Source organism: Simochromis diagramma, unplaced genomic scaffold (genome assembly GCF_900408965.1).
Source record: "Simochromis diagramma unplaced genomic scaffold, fSimDia1.1 OVJJ01000585.1, whole genome shotgun sequence".
NCBI classification, from domain to species: Eukaryota; Metazoa; Chordata; class Actinopteri; order Cichliformes; family Cichlidae; genus Simochromis; species Simochromis diagramma.
In genome coordinates, this window is record NW_024387398.1 from 1,243,051 (window position 1) to 1,271,011 (window position 27,961).

General features: G+C 41.6%; 1 protein-coding gene across 1 annotated transcript; it reads left to right on the forward strand.

The window, feature by feature from the left end:
- Positions 1-1,780: 1,780 nt before the first annotated feature.
- Positions 1,781-27,809, forward strand: enpp6 (ectonucleotide pyrophosphatase/phosphodiesterase 6). The gene is made up of 8 exons (XM_040010375.1): positions 1,781-2,510; positions 7,577-7,756; positions 17,635-17,746; positions 18,580-18,721; positions 18,844-19,023; positions 25,086-25,223; positions 26,511-26,634; positions 26,990-27,809. Exons 1-8 carry the CDS (start codon positions 2,255-2,257, stop codon positions 27,187-27,189), a joined length of 1,332 nt encoding a protein of 443 aa, XP_039866309.1. The 5' UTR covers positions 1,781-2,254; the 3' UTR covers positions 27,190-27,809.
- Positions 27,810-27,961: the final 152 nt, after the last annotated feature.

A 27,961-nucleotide genomic window follows, 5' to 3' on the forward strand; every position in this document is an offset into this window, starting at 1 on the left:
TCATGCAGGACAATGCTCCATCACACGCGTCCAAGTACTCCACAGCGTGGCTGGCAAGAAAGGGTATAAAAGAAGAAAAACTAATGACATGGCCTCCTTGTTCACCTGATCTGAACCCCATTGAGAACCTGTGGTCCATCATCAAATGTGAGATTTACAAGGAGGGAAAACAGTACACCTCTCTGAACAGTGTCTGGGAGGCTGTGGTTGCTGCTGCACGCAATGTTGATGGTGAACAGATCAAAACACTGACAGAATCCATGGATGGCAGGCTTTTGAGTGTCCTTGCAAAGAAAGGTGGCTATATTGGTCGCTGATTTGTTTTTGTTTTGTTTTTGAATGTCAGAAATGTATATTTGTGAATGTGGAGATGTTACATTGGTTTCACTGGTAAAAATAAATCATTGAAATGGGTATATATTTGTTTTTTGCTAAGTTGCCTAATAATTATGCACAGTAATAGTCACCTGCACACACAGATATCCCCCTAAAATAGCTAAAACTAAAAACAAACTAAAAACTACTTCCAAAAACATTCAGCTTTGATATTAATGAGTTTTTTGGGTTCATTGAGAACATGGTTGTTGTTCAATAATAAAATGATTCCTCAAAAATACAACTTGCCTAATAATTCTGCACTCCCTGTACGTGTCATTAGTCTGCATCATATCTTTGGTTTCCATGAATATGTTGTCGTTTTGCCTCCACCAGCAAACACCAATATGTAACTGAAGCTTTAATTCAAAGGGTTCAACAAAAGAATTGCAGTATTGCATCCTGTCTCAGAGTGATGCTGAAAAACGAGTTCATGCATTTATTACTTTTTGGCTGGACTATCCTCCACTAGCTATGCTTCTGTCGGTCTAGGCTGATGCACTGCTCGACAGCAGTGGGCCACAGAGCTGATGGGTCCTGGAGCCACCTTCTCTTTTCCTTAATCTACATACATTGTGCTGTCCTGTGTGGTGCAGGCCCGGGTCCTCCCTGTCGGCCTGGTACTCTGTCTCTTCGCCTCGCTCCCTGGGTTGGGATGGGTGCCGCTCTGTTCCTGGAGAGTGGGACTCAGGTAGGCTCCTTTGGGGATGGCTGTCTTGCACCTTTGGGAGTGGGCCGTGGCGCCTGGGTTGTGTTGGCCAGTGCTCTGCTTGGGTTTCAGGTCTGTTCGGTGTCCCTCCGCTTCTGCGGTGTGGTGGGCCCTTCTGGTTGACTTATACTAGATCTCTGCGGGGGCTTTAAACATCTGTGCAGTGCAGGTTTCTCACATAGCACACTGGTGTTCTGTGCTTCTTACTCTTTGCTATCAGTTGTGACCAGTCTGGAGCTTCTTGGTTTTACTGATGATTTTGGTGAGCGTTGTGGGGGTGCACCTGTTCTCACAACACAAGTTACCGTACTACCTGGTGTTATCTAGACATGTGTCCTCACCTTTGTGTGAATTTTTGGTCTCCGGCCTCAGGGTGCACTTTTAGGGGTGTGTACGTACACACAGACACAAAGAGGTTGGGGGGGGGGGGGAGGCTAATGATGTTTCAAAATAATATTGATTGTCAGATGCCTCAACATATAAATGATAGTAACATGTGAGCCATTTAGGCTGTGGCTGGCAGTAACATAAGAACCAATCCCTCTCCACTGAAGTGAATGAAGGAGGGGAGAACTGAATAAACCTCTCTGGGAGGAGCAGAATACGTCATCTTTTCATGACGCAAAAACCAAGACAAAGTTAAATTCAACAATAAGTCCTATAAAGTCTTATGAGTAAAGTTAAGGGTTTCAAATGTGAGCGATATGATTTTGAGCCTGAAGTCCATAAATGAAATGCTTCTTGAATGTGCTCGAGAACAACATGCATGGCTGTGGATGATCTTTAGGCGGATACTGACGGGCGACCACCGCGCATGTTTAATGTTCTCGTGCAGCCCCTCATAGGCTGACTGTCGAGGCTCATAGTTACCTCTGGATAGTGACAGGCGGAAGGAGAAGTAGTTCCTATCAACTTGGTGCTATGTTGGTGAAATCATGATGGTGGAGTATTTATTTTCATGTTAATATAAAATACACATTTGCCCCGTCTATGAATCTTTCTCTGCACGAATGCTGTTATCGGAAGTCGATGATCAGTGATCGGCACAGCCAACAGGTTCCCATCGAGTGCGCACTGAGAAACCTTTGGTAGCTGCTGCTGCTGCGGCACAGGAGCAAACTCCCTCTGCCATAAAGTTTTAGACAGAGAAGCAGATCATGCGTTAATGTCATGTCCAGCAGAAAGACTCCTGCGTTCTGCCCTCGGACCTTCCTGCTGCTGCTGCTGCTGTTTGACGCAGGACAGCTGGGTGTCGAGGCGCACCCGTTACTCGTGTTCTTGATCGATGGATTCCGCTACGACTACATGGATGACCTGCACCATTTACCCGGATTTCGTGAGCTTGTGGAAAATGGTGTGAAGGTTGACCACTTAACGCCGGACTTCCCAAGCTTGTCATACCCTAATTATTATTCCCTGATGACAGGTAATCCGTCTCTTTATGCGTCTCTGTAGCTTCTAACACAATAACTGATATTGTAAGAAGACATTAGGTGTAACTCCCAGCTGATCAAATCAAATACGTTTGATTTAATGAGCTGGGAAAATGTTTTAGGTCCTAAACAACCAGATCTAATTACCCGGACATGTAAAACATGTAAAACATGTAAAACCCAAGAACATAAAAGTTACACTAGAGGCGCCCTGAGAGGCCTTTTAATTATACATAAAAGCGCATTAACTATGAGGCCGTGAGAGGACAACAAAAAACACATAAATAGAAAAAGTAGGTGATTAAAATCCAGCCGTCTACACGACACATTAGTCATTAGAGTCCGTGTGCGATTTGCACATTCCTGTGTTGTCCAGCAGTGTAATGGCGGCTGGGATAGTTTCAAGCCTTGCATCCTAAGTCATCTTCCTGACGGATCAGTTTGTGTTCAGAGTTTCAGCTGGGACTGCCTGCTCACAGACGGGGAAGCTCTCATTTTCTCCAAAGCTGTTTGGATGCTTCTTTTTACACTGCTGGTAATGCTTAACTGATAATAAGAGACTTCTCTGTAATCTCTGACTGCCTAGTTAAACATCAGCTTTATACTGTCTAAATAATTTAAAAAGAAAGTCTGTCTGCAGTTAGTTTAATTGTATAATATGTGATAATTGAAGTTAACTATCTGAACATGGCACATGAAAAGGCTTCTATCCACACAGAGGAGATTTAAACATCACAATACTGATGAGTTTGGGTTGTGCTGTATAAGAGAACAGCAAATATTCAGGGACACACAGTACAAGGTTTATGACCAATACTGATACTGTAAATGTGTAAATCTGCCAGCAGTCTTTTGATTTTTTTATACAAAATAGAAAAAAATACTTTGGAGATATGTCTCTATGCGTTTTGCGTACCTTAAAGTAACACGCAAATATAAATTGTTAAAACATAAATATTTGTTTGCCCATAAATAATTTTTACTCAAAAAAAATCTACTTTTGTTTGCCAATAAATTATTTGAATTTGTTACAATAATTACGAGAGTATAACGGAAGAAAAATGTGATACAAAATTACAAGACAATTTTGGAGACTGTGTGCAGTGTTATTGTAATTTTCTGTCATTTATACAACAGAAAAGTCAGTAGAACTGTAATGTGCTAAAATCCAGAGCAGTTTTTGTTTGCCAGAACTCTTGGCATGGGGGGGGGGTTCAACACACGAATGGCCTGAGGATAAAAACTCCTCTTGAGCCTCTCTGTTCTTGTTCGGATGGTGCAGAACCTTCTGCCTGATTTCAGAAGCTGCAGCAGTTCGTTGCTGGGATGGGACGGGTCCTTCAAAATCTGAGTTGCTCTAGTCCAGCAAGTCCTGAGGTAAATGTCCTGTAGGGAGGGAGAGCAGTCCTGCAGCAGCGTTCTGCCGTACGGATCACTCTCTGAAGAGCTTTTTGGTCCTTGACACAGCTGCTCCCAAACCAGGATGTGATGTTCTGTGTGAGGATGCTCTCCACAGCGCCTGTATAGAAAGTCCTGAGGATCGCTGGAGAGACCCTGAACTTCCTCAGTTGTCGTAGGTGGTACAGGCGCTGCCTAGCACCATGTCAGGTCTGAGGACATGTGGACACCGAGTTACTTGAAGGACTGCACCCTCTCCACTGGAGTTCCATTAATGATAAGGGGCTTGTAGTCTCTGTTTTGGGAGCGGGGATATGGAGGTTATTTTTATTGCACAAAAGGACAAGAGTGTGACGATAAAATGCAAACTGTGCCCAGGACGGACACAGACTCATTTCATATGGATAACAGAACTTCAGAAAGCATCCACATAAACACACTAACAGAAAATAAGCCAAGAACTTGGAGTGATAGTACAGTCTAGTGTATGTGAACCCCAGACCAGCAGCCAGACCTCAACCCAACAAAAGGCTTGCAGCCTCTGTTTCTTGGTGGTAACTGTTCTGAAGTTTCTTTACACTTGATGTTTGCTTTGGGTTTCGTTGATTTTGTGCATATGTAAATACTTCATGAGGGTAGGGAGTTGTGTTGGTGTGTGGGACTATAAGGTATATATTGTTAACTTGTGACGATGCATTTCAGGTCATTTTACAGAGTAGTGAGAAAGTAATGTAACGAGGGGTGAAACAGGTAACTTTCTCTGCAATTGAGTAACATACTGCATTACTATCAATAAAAGTAATAAGTAATATATTACTTTTAAAAGACTTTTAAAGAAAGTCATTGTCAGCACAAACATACGATAAAATTAGAAGCACATAGCGAAACTGAGCCAACACTGGTTTTAATGGGCCAACCTCACACACAGCTCACACTCTCTTATGGCACGCACCGGCGAATACCCACCTTTTAAGTCTACGATACATATTTCATATGTTACATGTTACAGTCAAATAAAAAGTTCAATCCAATTTATGTAGCGCACAATATTGTAAGATTAAAACGCTACAATAACCTGATACAAAGAAACCCAACAATCAGACAGCTGAGCACTTTAGCGACAGTGCTAAAGGTGTGAAGGAGAAACCCTCAGTGCATCATGGGAAACCCTAGCTGTGCCCTGTGTGAAAGGGGCTGTAATAAAAGGACACAGTGTGCGCTCTGAAACCCATTCATTTCTATTGCCACGCAATAAAGGTTCCTGTTGTGCTGAGCCGAGCACAGCGTAACCAGGAGTACTTGCACATGTTCAAACCGGCTGACCTTTGACCGCTGTGCATTGCGACGTACCTTCAACAGAAACAAAGCCTACAGCTGTGCGAAGTTCAACCACATGATAAAGGAAACCACTCTGTGCGTATCCGAGTCATGTGACCTTTTTGACAGAAGTTTAAGTGCATATAAAGGGACCTCCATTACAACAGCTCTGCAGACCTCAGGGGTGTGGAAATGTCACACTCGTCACTAGTGGGGATAGTTACAAAGCTTTCTTCTTCATGAATGAGCTGTACAGGTTTTTTTAATTACACATCTGGACACAATAAAACACAAACTCTCATAGAAGATATAAAGTCATATCCAGTACACTTAGAGCGGCCGCACAAAATGACATACGCCTCCCATTCTACTTTTAAATACTCTAGGAACAACAAGTAGGCCTGCAGAGCGAGAGCGAAGTGCTCTAATAGGGTGATATGGTACTACAAGGTCATTAAGATACGATGGGGCCTGATTATTTAAGACCTTGTATGTGAGGAGCAGGATTTTGAATCCTGGATTTAACAGGAAGCCAAAACAGGAGAAATCTGCTCTCTTTCTAGTCCAGTCCCACACTGCACAGAGCAGGAGGTATGAAGTGCAGCAAACAAACCCTCAAGATGTGCTTATAATAACAATTTTATAGACAGTGATACTAATTATAGTCGGGGGAGAGTGGGGGTCGTGAAATGTTTTCTTCTTCCTGAGGGGGGCGTAACAGAAAACAATTGAGAAGCAGTGCCCTGAGTCAAGCTGAGAAAGGGAGATCAACGTGGTTGCTAAGAGTTGCAACACGAGAACGTGCACCAGCTAACAGCAGCTGGAGCTTTGGGAGCTGGAAGCAGATCTCGCGTGAATGGCCTGCAGTTAACCATCGATCACCAAGCGACGACTTGCCAACTGTCCGCACGAAACCAAATATGGATGTCGACTAACAGAGCTCTCGTCGTGGCCCCCAAAGCCCCACTCCAGATGATGATGATGAAGATGATGATGAAGAAACATCTCTTGACTTGAGCCATCACTCACTAACTGCAGCAGAAACCTTCATCCGTGCCCTTGTCCCCACCTGGCTTGATAACTATAATGGAGCAGCTCCAGTATGTCCAGAGCTCCTCCAGGCTTCTATGAGGCACTAAGCTCTGGAAACATCAACGCCACCCTCAGAAATCTCCTGCTCAAGTCCTGCATTACTTCCAAATCCCTCAATGCCCTGGCCCCTCAGTACCTCTGCTGCACCCATACACACAGTCTGGGTTGCTGCATCCTCAGCTATGGGTCTGCTTTCTGTCCCACACACCCACCTCCATCCCTGTGGGGACAGAGCCTTCAGTGTGGCGGCCCCTCACCCTCACACGAGCCCCGTCAGTGAAACTTCTCAAAACTCAAGTCTTCAACGAAACCTTGAACCTTTAGCCTTGTTTTTGTTTATTTATACTGTTGTGAAGCATCTTTGGGTTTGTTGAAAGATAAATACATTATACACATCTAAGTCATTAATAATATTATTATTATTATTACTTGCTGAACCAGGGGCCCGAAGACTTGTGTTCACCTGACACGGCCTCTTAACAGGTCACAGAAGTAGGTCAGGTCTGGGTCCAGAGGGTGGCCAGATTGTTCTGTCGTGATTACAGGTTAAGCTGTTTATTTAAAAAGGTGAAGTTTGTGTGGTGATAAAAGAATCTGAGCGGAGCTAAACATGAGTGGCTATGAAGGAGCGTCTGTAAGAGGAAGAAGGTCGTCAGCGTGTTACGGCTGGACATGCAGTTACGTGTGATCTGGAGCAGCAGGTAGTTTGAGGGAAGCACAGTAAAGGTAGAGGAGGGCCTAGTGGCATTAAGAGATTTGATTGGACAATCCAGTGTGAATAATGAAAATGAACCAATGAGCTGCTGTCAGTGTTTGTAGGGCTGATGCACGGCGGCCCATCTTTGTAATTTGAGGTACTGGGACACTGAGGTGAAACTATTCTGAACATGTTTGATTTCATTAGATAATTTTTTACCTGATGTTTTTATTTAAAGTTTTTTTGGGAGAAAATATTTCAGTATTGCAGCCGGTAATGTGTACACTAAATGTTTCCTGTGGCTCTGTGAGCTAATCCAGATTATTGCCTGAGCACAGGATGATCACTGTAACACAGGAACTAGAGAACCCCGTAGGTTCCTCTGTGGGGTTCTCTGGGATTACAGGCTTTGCTCCAGGCAGCAGAACTATCATAAACAAAGGTTTTTATGGGTTTAATAATGATTTACAAAGCGATGTGCTCTGAGCTGTGGGGCAACTTTTGTCTTGCACACAGTGTAATGTTACTTTTTATTATTATTGTTCTTATTATTAGGCCGTCATTGTGATATTCATCAGATGACTGGAAACTACATGTGGGATGAAGTCTCCAAGAAAGAATTCCTAATTGGGACCAATCCTGACAGCCGGTTGCCAATTTGGTGGGACGGGTCAGAACCACTGTGGGTCACCTTGCAGAAGCTGGGAAGGAAGGTTTTCATGTACTACTGGCCAGGTACGTGCACACGATCAATGTGAAAACTCATTCTATCTGAAGTTGTCTGTGTATTAAGGTGGTAAGTGGAAATGCGATGGCAAGCTGTTATTTGCAAACTGCACATTAGCTAAAAGTAGCATTTATCAGCGCTCACAGTTTTGGTGACCAAAATAGGGCTGTCGATTCAGCATCAATTATTCCGTCAAGTAATCGAGTAATCGGATAAGAAATGCTTTCGTCTGATTATCGAGTGATAATAAATATTCAAATGAGAAAAAAACATCTTTCGTTGGTTTCCATTTTAGACACTGCAAGGTTTGAAGGTTTAACTGCATCCGTGGTTAAAAGAAAACAAAGGAACCCTTGGATCGTGCTGACGTGCTGTCATTGACGTCGAATTTTAATTTTAGGTACAGTCAAAGTCAAATAAAACAAGATATGTACACAACCTAAGGTATAAAAGATTTACCTTCACTATTGTTTATGCTGCTGAAAACAGCCGTTATGATGGCGTAGACTTATATAATAACCTAACAATCCTCAGGTCAGTGGCTCAGACATTTAAAAGCTTTATTTTTATATTTATAAATATTAATACACTTTAATTAACTCAATATTTTATATTATTTTAATCTGAAAAAATGTTACGAAAGCCTTGAAATGAATATGGTCTAGTACACCGCATGCCCCCCTGTAGACTTAAACCCTGTGTCCATGTAAAGAAAGGACGGCGGCCGTCAGCCTTCAGGAATCTGAGTAATTCAACCAGTCTGGTATCAGAGTGAGTTAACAGCTCAGGTCCAGTTCGTCTGCTCAGTAAATGGCTGCAGCCGTAGCCACTGTTAGCTATTTGTTATCACCTCCTCCAAACCTCAGTGATTTCTTAAAGGCCTGTGATCACTCACCTCGAGGTGGCTGTGACTGTGTTTCTGGATCTTTATGGAATTGTTGCAACCTTCAGTTTGCTTTAGTTCACTCCTGTGGCACAGCAGTGTGACTCTTAGTGCTGTGGTGATCTGGGTGGATTCTCTCTGGCGCTGTGGCTTTCTCCCACAGTCCAAAGTCATGTACAGGATTCGTTTCATTTGTGATTCTCAACTGTAGCTATAAATGTAAGCATGAATGGTTGACTGTCTCTTTTCCACGAGTAGCTACTTGGCTCCACTAGACTTGACGTTCGTGGTGTATCCGTCAGACTCGGGGACCACGCTGTTGTGTTTGTCATTTCCGCTGTTCCAAAAATGGCAGTTTTGATTTTCATGAAGGAGACGCTTTCATGACTTATCAGGTGACGCAACTGAGTACCTGATTGGCGACATGCAGTCTGGTGATGTCACATTTTCAACAACCACTGATCAAAGGTCACTGATCAATGTCCATGAGTACCATTCACAGAGTTGGTGAATGGCTGCAATCACAGCATTGTAAGATGGTGACAGATGGACCCTTAGGCCCCTCCTTGATTCAGAGATGGTCTTTCCCTTTTCACGTAAATGGCCTCCTTGACTCCGCCCTCAAACCAGCGTTCCTCCCTGTCCAGGATGTTACATCCTCATCATTGAAAGAGTGTCCACTGGCCTGTAGGTGTAAATAGACTGCAGAGTCCTGGCCTGACGAGGTGGCTCTGCTGTGTTGTGCCGTCCTCTTCGCCAGAGGTTGTTTGGTTTCCCCGATGTATAAATCCTGCCAATCCTCCTGCACTTAACAGCGTACACTATGTTACTCTGTTTGTGTCGGGGACCCGATCCTTGGGGTGGACCAGTTTTTGGCGCAGCGTGTTTTGGGGTTTAAAAGCCACAGAGACCCGGTGTTTAGAAAAAATGTGTCTCAACTGCTCCGATACTCCTGACACGTACGGCATCACTACAGGTTTTTGCTTTGGCAGCGGTTGTCCTTCTCTCCTGGATCAGCTGGAGCTTTCCTATGGAGCCTTTCCAGCTTTGACAAAAGTCCAGCTGGGATAACCACATTTACTCAGGGCCTTCTTGATGTTCTTCTGCCTCCCTGGCTGCTGTGTCAGTGGGGATGGTGTTCGCTCTGTGTTGTAGCGTCCTGATGACGCCCAGTTTGTGCTCCAGTGGATGATGAGAGTCAAACCTTAAATACTGATCTGTATGTGTAGGTTTACGGTACACGTCAGCTTTTAGATGTCCCTCATTACTGATGGAAATCTCACAGTCTAAGAAGGCTAACCTGCCTTATTCTATGAGTTTCAGATCTGTGGACTCTGCACTCTCTCACCATTTTCCTTCCCTGTTATATTGTTGTGAAGTACATTGTGAGGTTTATCCTGAAAGGCGCTATAGAAACCAAGTTTTACTTACTTATCACTAAAGCAGTGTTTGAGTGTGCCTTGTCATTCAGGTTGAACTTGATCTTGACTTGGTCGGTCTGGTTCAGACCTTGAGATGTTAGGGTCACTCGTACTCAAAGTGTACTTTTCCAATTTTCGGTGATGTACAACTATTGGTAATTGTTCCCATCTATGCGCTAGCTTTCCAAACAAACGACCAACTATTACGGTCATGCCTGCTTACTTTCAGCATTAGCGAAGACACAATATCTACTTTTGAAATTAGGCTGAAAACTTGATAAAGCGTATCATTAGGGCTGGATCAGGTGACCCTGAATCCTCCCTGAGTTACGCTGCAATAGGTCGAGGTTATTTTCCTTTTTCTATGTTTGTCCTTCACTCACTGTGTGTTTAATCATTAGTTATTATTAATCTCTGTCTCTCTTCCACAGCATGTCTTTATCCTTCTCTCACCCCAACCAATCACAGCAGATGGCCCCGCCCCTCCCTGAGCGCGGTTCTGCTGGAGGTTTCTTCCTGTTAAAAGGGAGTTTTTCCTGCTGCTAATCTTAGTATATCTCCATTGTGTGATTCATTTTAATGCTTTCTCCAGAAATGTTGGCTGTGAAAGGAACGCTCCAAATGCAACATGTCCTGCAACAGAGTGTCCAACTTAATATTTAATTAGTTAATTAGTTATAGGTGCAAAGGTAGGAGACGATTAACACGTCATTAGCATTTAATCTGGTTTATCACACTGAGCAACCATGCAAACATCTCTCCCAGCCCCACAGATCAGTTTTGTAACTATGTCATCAAGATGTTACTAACAACTGACATCTGTTTTATACATTTTGTGTATTGGATCTTGTGATTGTTAGTCACTGTGATATCATCATCATCATCATCATCATGATATCATTGAGTCTCATCAACCAGTCTGTCAGAATATTTGTCTGATTTTTAAATTGCTGTTTTTTTGCTTTTTGTTTTAAATGAAGCTTTGAGGATTGTGGCTGTAGCTCAGGTGGAGAACAGGTCACCTGGATGGTTGGTGGTTCGATCATGCCAAGTGTCCTTGGGCAAGATATTAACCCCATGCTGCTCTCCGATGCATCCATCAGAGTGTGAATGTTAGCTAGTACGTGCTTAGAAACAGTGAATGGGTGAATGCTCAAGTTGTCAGAATCAGTCCATTTACCATCTTGCTAAAACTGATTTTAATACGTCTACAAACTTCCTGACATCATGTTAAATTTAGCATAAAGTGTACCTTAAAAATACATAGAAGTCATTTCCACATGATGGAGTGACACAAGAATATGACAGAATATGCCTTTTTATGCCTACTTCACTTTTTGCCCCTGTTCAAGGTTCAAGGTTCAAGGTTCTTTATTTGTCACATGCATAGTTATACAAGTATAACACACAGTGAAATGTAGCCTGACACGCTCCTCGACATGTGCAAAAAAATTGGGGGGGGGGGTGTAGAGGAAAAACATTATATGTGTATATATATATATATATATATATATATATATATATATATATATATATATATATATATATATATGTAGTATATACATTGGGTGAATGTGCAGTAGTAGCAGCAAGCAGGTGAATTCTGTACATTAATATGAATAGACATCTGACTATTTTACAGGATAGACAATATAAACATATTTAAAATTAAAGGAATTGAAATGTACATTGTGCCTTGGTTTAGTGTCTGGAAGAGTCCTGACTCAGTCAATTATAGATGATTTGAGAGGGCGGGTGTGTGTGTTTAGGGCCCGGATGGCTTGGGGATAGAAGCTCCTCTTGAGTCTCTCTGTCCTTGCCCGGATGATGAGGAACCTTCTACCAGATTGCAGAAGTTGGAACAGTTTGTTGCCAGGATGGGACGGGTCCTTCAGTATCTGCGCTGCTCTAGTCCGGCATCTCCTGGTGTAGGTGTCCTGAAGCGGGGGGAGAGCAATCCTGCAGCAGCGTTCTGCTGTACGGATCACTCTCTGGAGAGCTTTTTGGTCCTTCACACAGCTGTTCCCAAACCACGATGTCATGTTCTGTGTGAGGATGCTCTCCACAGCGCCTGTATAGAAAATCCTGAGGATCTTTGGAGAGACCCTGAACTTCCTCAGTTGTCGTAGGTGATACAGGCGCTGCCTAGCCTTTTTGGTCTGGACCTGAATGTGGGCAGCCCATGTCAGGTCTGTGAGCGTGCCACTGCTGATTTTCCGGATGCCGGATGTCATCCCGTATTCGAGTGCAACTTCCTGTGTGTCAGGTCAAGTTTGTGATCTGCTGACATGTTCAAACTATCATCCAGTGACCTGTTTGACCAGTAAACAAACTGCAGGCGAGGATGTGACGTCAACATCTCTCAACTGGAGATGTCAGACGACAGGTCTGCAGTCATTAAAGGGTTTTTTGGGAAAACTGTGGCTTGTTTGACACAGGAGGGAACTTTTTTCACATGTCCTGATATGTGCGGGGGAGGGCAGGGGGAAATGTTACGTGGCGTGGGAGGCTGAGGGGTGTGAAACTGGGATTGTCGGCCAGTTGATACCTCTCCACAGAGTGGGTCGATGGTCTTCTGTAGCTGGTGACCTTCCAAACTGATGCAGGGTCGTTAGCTGAAAACCTGTAAGCAGCTTTGAGCGTGTTTTCTGGAAGGTTCCACGAGGTTACTCTGAGGTGTTCTTCTATCAAGGTTTGTTTTTACTGTGTGTTTGGGATCATTGTCATGTTGGACAATGAAGCTGCTGCCACATGGTGGATCAAATCAGGATTAATTACTCCATAAAATAAAATATTCATCTTCAAGAATGAAAGTTTATTTTAAAAGCAGCTAATGTCCAAACAATTTTAAAATACCTCCATAAAGCCTGAAGAGTACTTAAAAATTACAGTAGGTAAAAGTCTGGTTTCTCTTACACAAAATATCAGTAAACAACTCGAGAATTTTGCACAACATCAAAGATATTTATAGGATTCATGTGAAATATGAAGTTGTAAGCTAAGACAAAAAATGGAGGCAATACTGTTAAATGAAACAGCTGTCTGAACAGGAAATATCCCAGCAAATACAAGTAAACAATTCAGTTCTGCCATGCTCAGATATTACATCTGGTTTGGAGCAATGAAAAAGATGAAAAACAAACAAAAAAAATATTCTTGCTCACAAACTGTTTATTAAATTGAAAATGGATGAATGAAGAAATGTTAGCTGGGAATAGCTTTTGTGATTTGCAGTGCAAAAGGTCTTAAAGGTCAAACTCACTGTAAAGTTTTAATCATTTATTTTAATTGTTTTCAACGCTTAATTTTGATTACATTTTTATATTTCAGCGACTGAGGATTTTGGTATAGTTGCCAGTGGAACTTGGTCACTAGTGTTTACAGATTTTGCAAGTTCAAGTGAAAAATGAAAGAAACAGGATATTCTTCAATGACTAACACGGGCAGCTGATCTGAGCTAAAAAAACAAAAGAAAACACACTTTTCAAAACAAAGCAATATCCTCAAAGACCTGTAAAGCAACGACAACTGAAAGCTACGGTAGTAAAGTCGTGGCCAAGCACTGCAAAATAGAAAACTCAGCATTTGGTGACGTCCATTGGTTCAAGATCATGGACTGCAAAGAGTTTTCACCCAAATATTAAGCAGTTTTAGCTGTAGCACCTTAGCTTTAACTTCCATTAAGCTGTAATGAATGTGGCAGAACTATTTCATTGCTATTGTCTGAACATATTGAACGCATGACTGTTTTAGAGCAGCCAGTGTTCATGGTCGCCTACAACTGCCAGACACTGTTATAGCATAAAAACTACGATGCCATCCATGATACTTGGGACACACCTCTGTACCACGGTGGATTGTAACTCAAACATTTAATATGTGATTTTTGGAACAGACTTTTTGCTTTGATTCAAGGAGTTTTATAACATATTTGAATGAACAGTTTAACTATTGTATCCATTCTGTCTCCCTATCCGGTTGTTCAGTCTGACGTCACTAGCCGTGTCTGGGTCTAAACTCCGCTGCAGGTCCATATATCAAACGATCACTGTGGCATTACTGAGAGTTGAAAAACTGTCTAAAGTCTTTCATCTTTAATAAAATGATCAGCGTTCTGCTCTACCAGGTGTAACAATTGAGTTTAACATCCAGGCATCCATGAAAACGGAATTTATGACATTTAACGGAGTTAGAAGTTAGCAGGAAGTTAGCTCGCTAGCTTCTATCTAAATACAATATAGCATGTCCTGACTGCAGGGGTTTGGAAACAAATTAAAACGTACAGCTCTGTTATCACTTCCAACATAAATGAAGACAGAAAACTAAACAGCAGTGACGTTTGTAGGGTTACTGAAGTTTGGCTAGCTGGTATATAATGATGTGCTACGTGACCGCTAGCAACACAGCTATGTTAGCATAATATAAACAAGCTAACTTTTTTTCCACTCGATAAAAGTTAACGTGAGTGTTCTCGGTGGTCAGGAAGAAATGTAATCGCATGGCAGGATGCTGTAAAAGGACCAAACTTCAGCCAGGAGAACAACTGAGATAATCCATCCACAATACGAGGTTAGTCATTCATATACTGCTGCATGGGCTGGGCTGTAGTTACATCCTAAGGTTTTAAAAACGGAGCTTAAATAAATGATTAGCGGTAATAAAAGCCGAGGGAGGTCAACAGTGATCACTGACTGTTTTAGGAGCTTTTTGAGATTAAATAAAAGAAAATACAAAACATTAAACATGTTAACAACACAAAAGCCATATTAAACGCAGACTACTTTAGGCCCGGACGTAGGATTCGTCACGTCATCACTTAACGACCGGATGAAAAAAGATCCACGTATAAATTACACAGATATAATAAATCATGTTTTAAAAACAAAAGAAATAATAATAGAAAAGTGCAGTAAGTACAATAAAAGAAGTGTCAGTCAATTGTCTCATTAATTCTGAACTTCTGGAAAAAGGGGAATATGTATATAAATGGATGTAATTCTTAAACAGTTCATGAAACTTTTCTGTAAAGCCCTGTTTAAATAAAAATTGAAAGTCTGCACTTCAATCACATTTTGATTATTTCACTGCATTTTAACTGTGTCCAGAGGCAAAACTACAAAAATGATGTCTTTGTCCTAAACATTATGGAGGGCTGCATTCAAAAAGCAACCTGCTTAAAAAGTTACGTGGCAGCTCTTTGCTGCCAGAGGCGCCTTCAGATATCCAGTAGCCTTGTTTGATCCCAGTGGCCGAGGGAAAGAGCAAGTGTGCAAAGAAGCATGAGTGGGGAACAAAGGCGCTTGGCCGAAAAACAATTCTGCTGCCAAGAGCTTCAGCAGAAGCACACTTAGTAACACAGGCACACTCAAAATTTCTTCAGAAATGTTCTTTTCTAGTTATTGTACAACTTGTTCTACCTGAAATTTTGAATTGAAAGTTGTGTCACAGATTTGAGATACAGGTGTCAGCACGTGTGGTAGAAAGTGTACTGTGACCTTTGGTGGGTTTTGTGAAAATCGCAAAGAAACTTCTTTAGAAATGTTCTTTTTGACTTGTTTTTAGTCCAATAACAAAGCAATGTTACCTTAAACATATATGATAAACAGGCAGTATCACAGACTTGAATAGTGGAAGCTGGTTCCATTTTCATTTCATAACACACCTTTACAGTGGACCACGTGATCAGGAGCAGTCACTAAAAGAAGAAACAATCTGTTTACTCGTTTTTCTGTTTGTTTGTAGAGTCATATCATGTCTCTGCATTGGTTCTGTAGATTACCAACAGCTTGATAGAAAGGCTAGTTTTGGTGCTCCACATAGTATGAACCTAGTAAGCAGTTGTGATGATAGTTAAGACTGAAGCTACTTTGTAGTTTGTAGACTACTCTACTTAAGAACAAAAACAATTTGATATGATTAAAATTGCATAACGGGTGAAAAATACTAAAGTCACTAAGAAAAATAAAATAAAATAAAGTAAAAATAAGTCATTGTTACTGTTACTGACCTGCAATGATGATAAAAAATATTAGGTTTCATAATTCATATGCTAAAAAATGTGAACTTTATTGCTATTTTCTCATAAAACATAGTAATAATACATAATCTGACTGATATTCAAAGGGTATAATTTCTGAATTTGAATTACATTTTGGTTTTCATGACTAGGACCGGTGCTAATTTAAAAAATCAAGTCAATGAAAGTAGAAAAATGTCTTAATATATATTAATTTTATAGCATTTTGTAAACGTAAACAGGAGGTGGCCACTTTTGGCCACGAACAAGCTGAAAGGGTGGTGATTTTGAACAAACCCAGAGGGTTAAATATGTAATTGTTATTTAATGTGATAACATCCAGTGATTTATTAATCATTTTTCTTACACGCATAAGAAAAACATATGAAACAAATTCATTTTAAAGCTGTGAAATTTTGTGTTCGGCACCGCCAGGCTTCACTGCAAATGGCGGCTGACTTTATCACAGTACTGGTCTGGGGTCAGCTTTAACATCACTCTGGGTTCTTGGCTGGCTTAGCGCTACCGTGCTGTCTGTGCTTGTGAAGAGCTGCAGTTGTGTTTAACAGTATGATGCAGTTGTTCTGTCCTGCAGCAGTCTCCACTTTAACATCTTGGTCTCATCCTTTTGTGCAGTGAAAATAAAAGTAATGTCCAAATCCTCTGACACACAGATTGAAATCAGCTGCTACTTCACACACATGTATTCTGACTTTCATTCCTCTTCTCTCGAGGGCATACCTCCACCTCTCTAGGCTCTCTTCCATCTAGATCACTACAGATCCCAATGTCCTCAGCAACCCCCTGAGACACCCGCCTGACCTCATCTGTCCATCACCACTGCGAATAAGAACGGGCTTAGAGTTGGTTTCTTTACCACTGTCTCGCTGTCCTCATACATGCACTGCACCAGCCGTTCTCTAGATCCACAGTGCAGCTCCTTCTGGCTTTCTTTATACTTCTCCATCAACACTATTAAAGCTAGCATCACATTTGAAGTGCTCTTTCTCAGCATGAAGCCACAGCAGTTGTCACAACTCAGTAAGTCACTCCATAATATGGCCCATGCCCTGAAAAGCGTACTGAAGATGTGGAAATAAATAAATACTTTCAGTGTAATTATTTCATTGTTTCCAGTAAAAACCCGACTTGTTACCTGACATTACATGTAATTACAGGGTACTTGCGCCTTAGTTGCAGGTTGCAATAGAAAGTGTTACCAACTTATACAAACCATCAGAAAATAAAGAAGACGAGTAAACACAAGGGAACAATGAAGCTAAACTCCAGCAATAACAGAACGATAACCAACCAAACACAAAGATTACAATACAAAGACTCCTGACCCCAAAAACACTAAACCCAGGTTCAGAGAGGGACAATGACAACCAAGGGAAACTGCTGTAATTTCTTTTGTTAGAATAACAACACACATACACTCTGATGGCTGCTGGTCAACATAATAAAAGCAATTATTGTCTATGACATACAGGTAATGGGCTATCATAGCATGTTAACTGTTTACAGAGGTGCCTGTAAATGATGGAGTCGTTTCATGTGTTTCAGGCTGCGAGGTGGAGATTCTGGGTGTCCGTCCATCTTTCTGTGAGGAATACGTGTACAACCCCTCAGAGAAAAATCTCACAGCATCAATAACAAATGCACTAACAGTCTTAAGGTAACATGAATATCAATGTGTGTAAATGTTAGCTGGATAGAAAAACTGTCTGTACGAAAGGCCGAATGAGGCAAGTTGTGAAAAGCACTTTGAGTGCTTAGTACAATAGAAAAGAGCTATAGAAGATCCGATCGATTTACGATCTGTTTTGCACAGGGAGCGGTCGTTTGCTGACAGAATTCATTATTGTTGTTGCAATTTAAATCCAGTTTGAATCAACACTGTGTTCCTCCATCAACTGAGCTCAGCCCTTTCTGAATGAGGTCTGCATCAGCCACGATGACCACAGCTGTCCGCTGCAACACTTAACAGCTGAACAGTTCCTCCAATAACTGTTGCGGCTTCACTGACATAAGGACAGTTACAGAAAATGTCTACCTCACATCACAGTAAGATGTCATACAATGTAAGCACCTTATTTTATTAGTTTGAGCCTGTGTTTCATTGCTTTTATTAACTTTACTACTGGAACATGGGTGTAATGTCACTCAGAGCTCCAGCATTCGATGTCTGAGGTAACTAGAATGCAGTGTCAGCTGTGGAAAGTAGGAAGGCACATTTATCCAGAATGAGGAGACTAGAGGTGAGAGTCCTAGGTGATGCACAGTGAGCTGATTCAAAGATAAGTCTGGGTAAGAAACACATCACAGAGAGAGCAGAAGAACAGACAGTGCAACAAGACGCAAAGATGAGCGTGACAGTTTTTGGTGCACTTAATAAAATAACACTTAGAGAAGGTAGTAGACTAACCATTTAATCTGTGTGTGTGTGTGTGTGTGTGTGTGTGTGTGTGTGTGTGTGTGTGTGTGTGTGTGTGTGTGTGTGTGTCTTAGATCAAACCAAGCAGACATGGCAGCAATATATTATGAGAAAATTGATGTGGAGGGCCATCACTTTGGTCCAGACTCTCGTCAGGTCAAAACAGCTGTGCAACAACTGGATCTTGCAATGCAGAAACTCAACAGCAAAATCAAAGTAATAACACAATAACTGTCATTACAGTTGCAGATTCTGCAATTTTTCCTGTCATGTGGTTTGTTTTCATGTTCTTTCATTCTTTCAATGTTTTCATTCTTGTTTTTGTGATGTTCCTGCAGGAGATGAATATGGTGAACCAGCTGAATATAATGTTGTTTTCAGACCACGGTATGACAAAAATCCACTGGATGGAGAAGGTCATAGAGCTGGATAAGTATATCAACATGGCAGACATCGTCAAGATGATGGACAGAGGCCCAGTGGTCAGTCTTTGGCCTGAAAAAAACAAGTTCCAGGAGGTGAAACCAGAGTCATTGGCACTCTCTGTGCACTATAGGTCATTTCTGTGAGCGCTCGCACTCTTGTGCTATTGTGATTGTGATCACAACCATTTTATGTCATGAAACTTGTGACTGTCAGGAAACTACACCTTAGTCAAATGAATGAGCCAATGGTTGTATTACATACAGAATAACACATTACAAAGTATTAGATCATAATATTTTTCAGTAATGCAGTTTCAGCGTACTGAATTCAATAATGACAATACAGTTACATTACATCAAATATCGTTTTTTCCTGAGCACTTACACCTGTCTATAACTTTTGAGGACTAGAGATATGAAAAGGTTTTTGTATTTTTATTGCACAACAAAACAAGAGAAAGTGTAAACTGTGACATGGGCTGAAGCAACTACATTATATGCTAACACATCAACTCTTTGCAAGCATCCACACAAAACACACAGAACTCTGTGGAACTGTAACAAGGTGCAAACCACTGTTTCTACTCGAGACCAGGGAAGCCACATAAAGCTTTGGCAGAAAACATGTAAAAGGCCCTGAGCAGCTTGGAGAGCTAAAACCAAGATGAACTTTTACCATAATTATGGGATGAAAATGGTTGAAGAAGGAAAGGAACAAAGCTCACCACCACATTATCTGTCAAACACGATAAAGGCAGAGTTATGGGATGCACACATAGGTTTACCAAAAGAGTCAGGTCCTTAGTATTATTAATGTTGTGACTGTTGATATAAGTAGTAGGATAAATTCCCAAGTGCACAGGGCTTTACTGCTTGCTCAGATTGAGACAAATGCTGCAAAATGGATTGGACAGCACTTTATGGTGCAAATGAATAATGATGCAAATCATACACAGCAAATCCAGCATGTCCAAATTAACACTGTCAGATTTGATTTCAACACTATTAAAGTGTCTATATGGGTCCACACCAGAGAGTGTTAATTTAACTCTTTTTGGAGAGTTGGTACGTTAACTCTGATTTAGTGTTAAACACCAAATCTGTCTGGAGTTGATAATTTAACACTTACTAATGCTAACTAGGTGTTAAGAGTTTACATATTAACTCTCAAAGAGTATTTTAGTTTAACTACGTAAGAGTTATCTTCTAATTAATTCTAAAAAGCGGGAATTTTCCTGTTCTGAACTTCTAGAAATTTCTTTTGGAAATAAACATTTACTAAAAAGATGCAATGGTTTTTGAAAAACATTTATTCTGAACTGTGCACCACAATTTCAAAACATTTTCTGAAAGATGTAACAGTGTACATGTTCTCACTTTCATTAGAGTTTTGTTTATCAGAAGGTCTGACATGGTAAATGCAAATAACAGCATTCTCATCACTTATTTCTTCAATACAATATGCATGTCCTTCATTCATCCCTTTGTGGAACTTCAACGCACTTCTGCTCTCCCCCTATATTCCATCTTCACAAGCATATCCTGTGCGGAGATTGAATAAAAATTAGTTGACACTAATTAATGGCACAAATAATCCAGTAAACAATTGCAGCACAGTAAAAAAAAAAAAAGGAATCCTCTTTGAGCCATTACTTGTGTAAAGTATTTTCCCAAAAGACAAAGACACAGGTAATACTGAACTAAATGTAAAACCTCAACCTTTTTCATTTTTACCAAAACCATGTGGCACAAAACTCTGGAGGGATCTATGCTAACGTAGAACCCAGTCAGGACGCCTGCTACTGCTGTTTGCTCGTTTTTTATGGGAGATCGTTTTCAGGCTTCAAGTAGCACCATTATACCAACATTTCACATTCTAGACATTGTTTTAGTTGTATTTGACCAAAAATTTTACTCACATGCAAGCTTTTTTTCAAGGCTGTGGTATTTGCCCGCAAACAATACCTTTCAGCTAGCTAAAACAGAATATTATGCTATCACCGAGCAACATGGCTAATGCCTTCCACACAGCTTTGTCTCAACTCCAAAGAGCCACAGAAGTAAAAGCTCATAATAATAATTGAAACAATCTTTGAAAAAAATGACTTACCAAGCATGGCAAACAACTCAAATATGTAGAGCAAAATGTTCTGAAACGGCTTCGCTTCAGCTTCGATTGGAGCCGTGCTGGGGGCGGAGTCTGTGAATTTACTCTATTGGTGTCGTAGCCCCTCTAGGAGTTCAGAGTTAAGAGGCCAAGAGTTAATGTTTCCATTGTAACACCTCCAGATTTGACAGAGAAACACTCATTTTTAACACTCGATTTTAACTACTATCATTTTACACCTCAGAGTTACATTAAAAGAATGTGACTCTGCTTAGAGTAAAATTAACTCTACTTTTGCAAGAAGACTACTAACACCAAAACATTTAACACTTTTGAATTTGCTGTGTACTGCAAAGCAACCCAACTTTCTCATGGCAGAGAAATTGGATCATGGCCAAGTAAGTCACCTAAGTCACGGGCGATCGTGGCTCAAGAGTTGGGAGTTCGTCTTGTAATCGGAAGGTTGCCGGTTCGAGCCCTGGCTTGGACAGTCTCGGTCGTTGTGTCCTTGGGCAAGACACTTCACCCGTTGCCTATTGGTGGTGGTCAGAGGGCAGCCTCGCCTCTGTCAGTGCGCCCCAGGGTGGCTGTGGCTACAATGTAGCTGCCATCACCAGTGTGTGAACGTGTGCGTGACTGGATGTGTAAAGCGCTTTGGGGTCCTTAGAGACTAGTAAAGCGCTGTACAAATACATTTTACCTGATTTCAGCCCATTCTTTCAATTCAGTTCACAAATAACAAGTGGAGGTAACTGTAGTAAAGGCTAGAGATGGTAATTAATAAGAATGTAGGGATTCTGATTCTGTTATCGATATTACTTATCAGTTCTCTCATTGGTTGTCACTGGGTTCTCACTAGCTCCACTTTACATTTGTGCTAATTAATTGCATGTTGTAAAGCTGAGGCTACAGTTGCACACACCAACACACATCCAAATCCTGATGAGGACACACATATGATCTTTAGTATTTTGCTATGAACACAAAGCCAACAGCACAAAACAAAGATGAAACCCAGCACGAAGAGACTTCAAAGCGATCGCCACGGTGATTCTACTGTAGAAACCTGAGAAGGTAGAAAGGCTGTTGCTTACCTGATTTGCAGCTCACAAAGGACCGCCCACTTCACCGTGGTCGAGGTACGAGGTAGCTCTTCTGTGTTGTGCCATCCTCTTCGCCAGAGGTTGTTTGGTTTCCCCGATGTATAAATCCTGGCACTTAACAGCGTACACTATGTTACTATGTTACCCGACACAAACAGAGTGTCCCCCGACACTCTGTTTGTGTCGGGGACCCGATCCTTGGGGTGGACCAATTTTTGGCGCAGCATGTTTTGGGGTTTAAAAGCCACAGAGATGCGGTGTTTAGAAAATATGCGTCTCAACTGCTCCGACACTCCTGACACGTATGGGATCACTACAGGTTTTTGCTTAGGCAGCGGTTGTCCTTCTCTCCTGGATCTGCTGGAGCTTTCTTTAGGAGCCTTCCCAGCTTTGACAAAAGTCCAGCTGGGATAACCACATTTACTCAGGGCCTTCTTGATGTTCTTCTGCCTCCCTGGCTGCTGTGTCAGTGGGGATGGTGTTCGCTCTGTGTTGTAGCGTCCTGATGACGCCCAGTTTGTGCTCCAGTGGATGATGAGAGTCAAACCTTAGATACTGATCCATATGTGTAGGTTTACGGTACACGTCAGCTTGTAGATGTCCCCCATTACTGATGGAAATCTCACAGTCTAAGAAGGCTAACCTGCCACTTTTCATATCCTCCCTGGTGAATTTGATGTGTCGGTCCACTGAGTTAATGTGATCAGTGAAATGTGGAACGTCCTGAGATTTGATTTTCATCCAGGTGTCATCCACATATCTGAACCAATGACTTGGTGGTGTTCCAGGGTAGGATAGCAAAGCCCTCTTTTCCACTTCTTCCATGTTTCCATGTACAAATTGGCCACGATGGGGACGACTGGGCAGCCCATGGCACGCCCATGTTTCTGCCTGTAGAACTGACCCTTGTATGTGAAGACACAGTTCAAACACACTTGGTCGATGCTGAGAGTGGTCCTGTTGCTGAGGTTGGGGTCATCCTGTAATCTCTTACGAACTACCTCCAGCGCTTCCTCGACTGGGATGCAAGTGGAGAGCGATGTAACGTCGTACGAGACCGTGGTTTCATCTGCCTCCATCATGACATCTCTCACTTCCTGGGTCTCGTTTCAGGGGCTCATAAGTATTTTCATCACTGAGCAGTGACAACATTTTCTCATGATAGTCTTTTTGATTTAGCAAAACTGTGCACCTAGCCTTGTGTGCTGGAAGGATGGTAATGTTGTTGGCATTACTAAGTGATGTGAGTGCCTTCCTCTCCTCCATGCTGATGCTGGATGCAGGAGGCTTGCATCACTGAGACAGGCCGAAACCTTCATCCGCAGTTGCTCTGCGTTTCTCCCACTGAGAACGCTACGCCCATATAAACAGAATCAACTTTTCGGGGTTCAACCATTATTATTTTACATTTTAATACGGAATTCAAAAGTTTTAATATTTCAACAGATTTTAAAATATGACCATTTTAACATGGTCACAAACACATAAGTACTGAATAAATCAATAGGCTAACACATAATAAATTGTTGATAAATAATCCATATTCATATGTAACATATTGATACAACAATGTAAATAAAAGAATATTACTCATGTAAATTTTCCTCAACATGACTTCCAAAAAAATTACCAAGCTTAAAGTTGAAATGTTGACATCCAAGGTTGGACGTCGTATAGATGTCCTGAACTGGTCAGGGACTGATGGACTCAATGTAGATGATCTGCATGTTTATCCAACGTCCAGTGTTGAGAGGATGGGCTCTGGCAATGACACTCCCACAGGTCCCAAAGCCTTTGTTATGTTGGCTTGTCCTGTTGGAAAATAAACCTTTACTCCAATCTGAGGTCCAGAGCACTGTGGTGCAGGTTATCAGCAAGGACAGCCTGCTCTTTACCCTGACTACTCCCCCAGTTCCTTCTGTGAAAAACTGTAGACATGATGCTTGGCATTCAGGCCAAAGAGTTCAATCTTTGTTTCATCATACAGGGGACTTTCTTTTACAAGGTCTGGGAGTATTTTGACAAACTCCAGGCAGGCTGTCATGTGAAGCCACCTTTTGTCAAGATCTGTGGGATGCAGATCGTGTTAAACAAAGAGGATCCAAATGCAGATGCACGGAGACCACATTTATTTTTTTGCCTTTCAGCCTTTATTGGAATAAGACAGTTCTGCATGTTTTCCCCTCTCTCGCTCCCCTGTCCATGTACAAGGGGCCGCAGGTCAGATTCAAACCTGGGCCTACTGCTCTCCGACCGTACGGCATATGATCAATGAGTTAAACCGGCAGCTGTGGAGACCAGATCTTAACCAAAGGCAAGCCATTTATGTGGCTCAATGTCCAGATACAAATCTGAGCGTGGAATACGAAGGAAATTTAAGCTTTCAGATCACAGGAACTGAATGAAGCAAAATACAAGGAGGGACAAGGAGCTGGGAAACACTGGGGAAAGGTACAAAGGGAAAAGGACCGAAAAATACACAGACAGGTGATGAGGAGAGTGAAGACACCAGGGGAACACAGCTGGAACAAACAGATGTAACAAAACAGGGGAAGCAAAAGTGGACACAAAGCACATGAGACGAGGACGGTCTAAGACAGGAAACACAGCGAGAACAGAGACAGATACCCAGAGACAAGACACTCAAACCTGACACTGGAAGAGAATAACAAACACATGACAGACATACAGAAGGAGTGAGAGATGCACGGGCTGGGGAGACTACGGGAGAGACTCAGGGACAAGAGGAAATCAAACGACCTGAAGTCATCTGACTTACACAAAAAGAGACTTCATAAGCACAAGAGACTGAACTGAACCAATAGAGACTAGGAACATAAATCGATGAGCGAGATCACAACAATGAAAAGTAAACAAGATTCAAAAGTGCAAAAAACAGCAAACACTGGGTCAAATACTGCTTTTCATTTTGTTTATTATTCCAGGTATCTGCCAGATTGTCTGAGGTCCCTAACATGGGTGTCTATGCCAGAGAAGAGATCCCTGAACGATTCCATTACAAGAAAGGAAAGTTTGTTTCCCCCCTTACACTAGTGGCTGAGCCAGGATGGTTTATCGCTCCGGTAATGGACAATCTTCCTTGATCTTAACTTGCTGTTATTTTGCATTATATATATCATATATACTATATAGCAGTATGGTCCCAGGGTTGTATTGTTCATTCTGTCTTGAATTGTTTTACACGTCTTTAGAAACATTTGGTTACTTTGTCTCTTCTAATAATTTATAGTTTTTGTGTCCTTGTGTTTTGGTTTATGTTTATTTCATCTCTAGCTTGTGTATTCATGCCTGCCAAAGGTTTCATGTAAAGTCTGTGTGACTGTACAGTATTTCTTTCTGGGTGAGTTTTCCACACTGTCTTCCCTGACTGTTGGCACCTGTTGTTAGTTGTGTTGACTTCCCTTGTGTTTCTCCCTCTCCCGTTGTCCAGTATTCCAGACAAAGAAAGGGTGCAACTCCCAAGTGAACAAAGTTTGTATATTATGGTACAAACAAATCATGAATGTGATTGGTTACACAGTCTGGTGTCCGGCTCATGTTTCATCTCTGCTCCAATCAGACGTCTTCTTCCATCAAAAAAAATTCTTTCTACAACAGAAATCAAATCTTCTCCCACATCTGGAGCAGACGTTCCCATGAATGTGGACCTTGTAGCTGCTTTGCTTTCACTCTTCTGTCCAGTTCAAACCAGCTCGATGGGTTTAAGTCTGGAGACTGTGCTGGACCTCCATGTTTCCAAGCTCACCATCTTGTTCTTTGTTCCTGAGGTGGTTCTACCACAGCTTGGACTGTGTGGGGTCTTTATCCTGCTGTAGGATGAAGCCCTGACCAACTCGGTGCATACCAGAGGATCCTGCATGGTGCTGCATGAATGCTGTGGTAGCTGTTCTGGTTCAGGGAGCGTCTCTGTACCAGTCACTGACCCTGGATCAGCAAACAGCCCCAGCCCGTTGATGCCACACACTGTGGAACTTTCACCTACTCCACGGCGTACAAAGATCCTGCATGAAGATTTCAAATGTTGATCCATCATCCATAAAACCTTCTTCCAGTCTTCAGTAGTCCAGTGTCGGTGTTTCGTGGCCCAGACGAGCCTCTGTGTCTTATTCTGACGTCTGGCTTTCTTGCTGCATCCTGTCAAACCTGCAGCTCGAAGTTTCTCTTCACGGTTTTGAATACTTCTGAATCTCATCATGTGCTGACTTAAAAATGAACGTGATGTTGCCTTAATGATTTTAATGTCACACATATACAGTAATGTAGAGTTTTTCTGTATCACATACAGTTTATTATGAACATATATCTATGACACCTACATTTGTTTGTGTTTATATCTGCGTCCTTTCCAGAACAAGGCAAGTCTCCCCTATTGGAAAAATGACTCTGGGGAAGCGTCCGCATGGCAAAATGGCTGGCATGGGTACGACAATGAGTTCATTGACATGAGAGGCTTCTTCTTGGCAACAGGACCCGGTAACAAAGACATTTTATAGACACACACATTGCATACAGAGTAAAAGACACCAGACTGATCTGTGTATGTGCATGAATGTATGCATCAATGGATGGAGGCATGTTTACAGTGCACATTCACCATCTATAGGTCAGCTTATGTAGAAACTTCAGGTTTATTCAGTGAAAATATTTTGTAAAAGAGCTGTGCTGTCAGATTTATTGAAGATATACCAAAAACATATTGATTATCCTGAAATTGAATCAAATTGACCGGAATTGTCACGCTGTCTGAGAAAAACATCATTAGCTGTGGTGTACAGATGCTATTATTCTGCTTAGGTTAAAAGACGTTTGTTTGCTTCATTTCTTTTAGACTTCAAGATGAATGTTCGGGCAGCTCCAATCCGATCGGTGGACATCTATAATCTGATGTGCTGGACGTTGGGAGTGGATCCCCTGCCCAATAATGGGTCCTGGTCTCGGGTCGAGTGCTTGCTGAATAGTTCTAATGGTGTATCGCATCCCTTCTGGATCTACTCCGTTGGTCTACTAGCAATCATACTGACAACATAGTCCGAAATGATTTAACAGGTTTGTTTGATAATAGCTAGAAATTATTTTATTTTCTAGAAACATTTAACTATGCAGAGGGTAATATTTGTGAAAGAAAGTATCTGTGAGAGGACGGGAATAAATCAGCTTGAGATCGTTATAGTATTCAGAATAAAATATCAACAACACATAAACTGCATCCTAATCTACCTGTCTGCCTCCTGCCTCCAGATATTTAACAGACTATTTTTACAGTTACTGTTTTGGTTTGGTGCCAATAAGCCCTTCAGTCTTTGGAAAGTAGACAAAGTTGCAGGCAGCAAATCTGGTTGAGAGCAACAGTTTTTTGTGCTGTAAGTGAGAGCATCGTGGCACGTCACACATTTCCTCTTTGGTGTGACAAAAACGTCTGTGTTTGGTGTCAGTGCCTTTCACAGGTCCGTAACACTCACCTTTGACCGATTTTGATTGACTGTTTTCTTATTGTTGGGTGATTTTAAAATGCTTTTCAGTCTTTATGGTGTTTGATTATTGGTCCTTGTTTTCACGTTCTTAGCTGTCTTAAATCTGCGACAGCCTGTGTAACACACCTTTTGTGAAAAGTGATCTATATGAATAAATCTGAAAAAGTGTGCTTGTCATTGTCGTAGTTGTGCAGTTAGTATTAATGATGTGTAACACAGTGTCCTGAGCTCCAGTATAGAAAACTTGAGAAATAATGGATATTAATTTAATTTGATTTATACAGAGCCAAATTACAACAGCAATTTATAATAATAGTAACAATGATTAA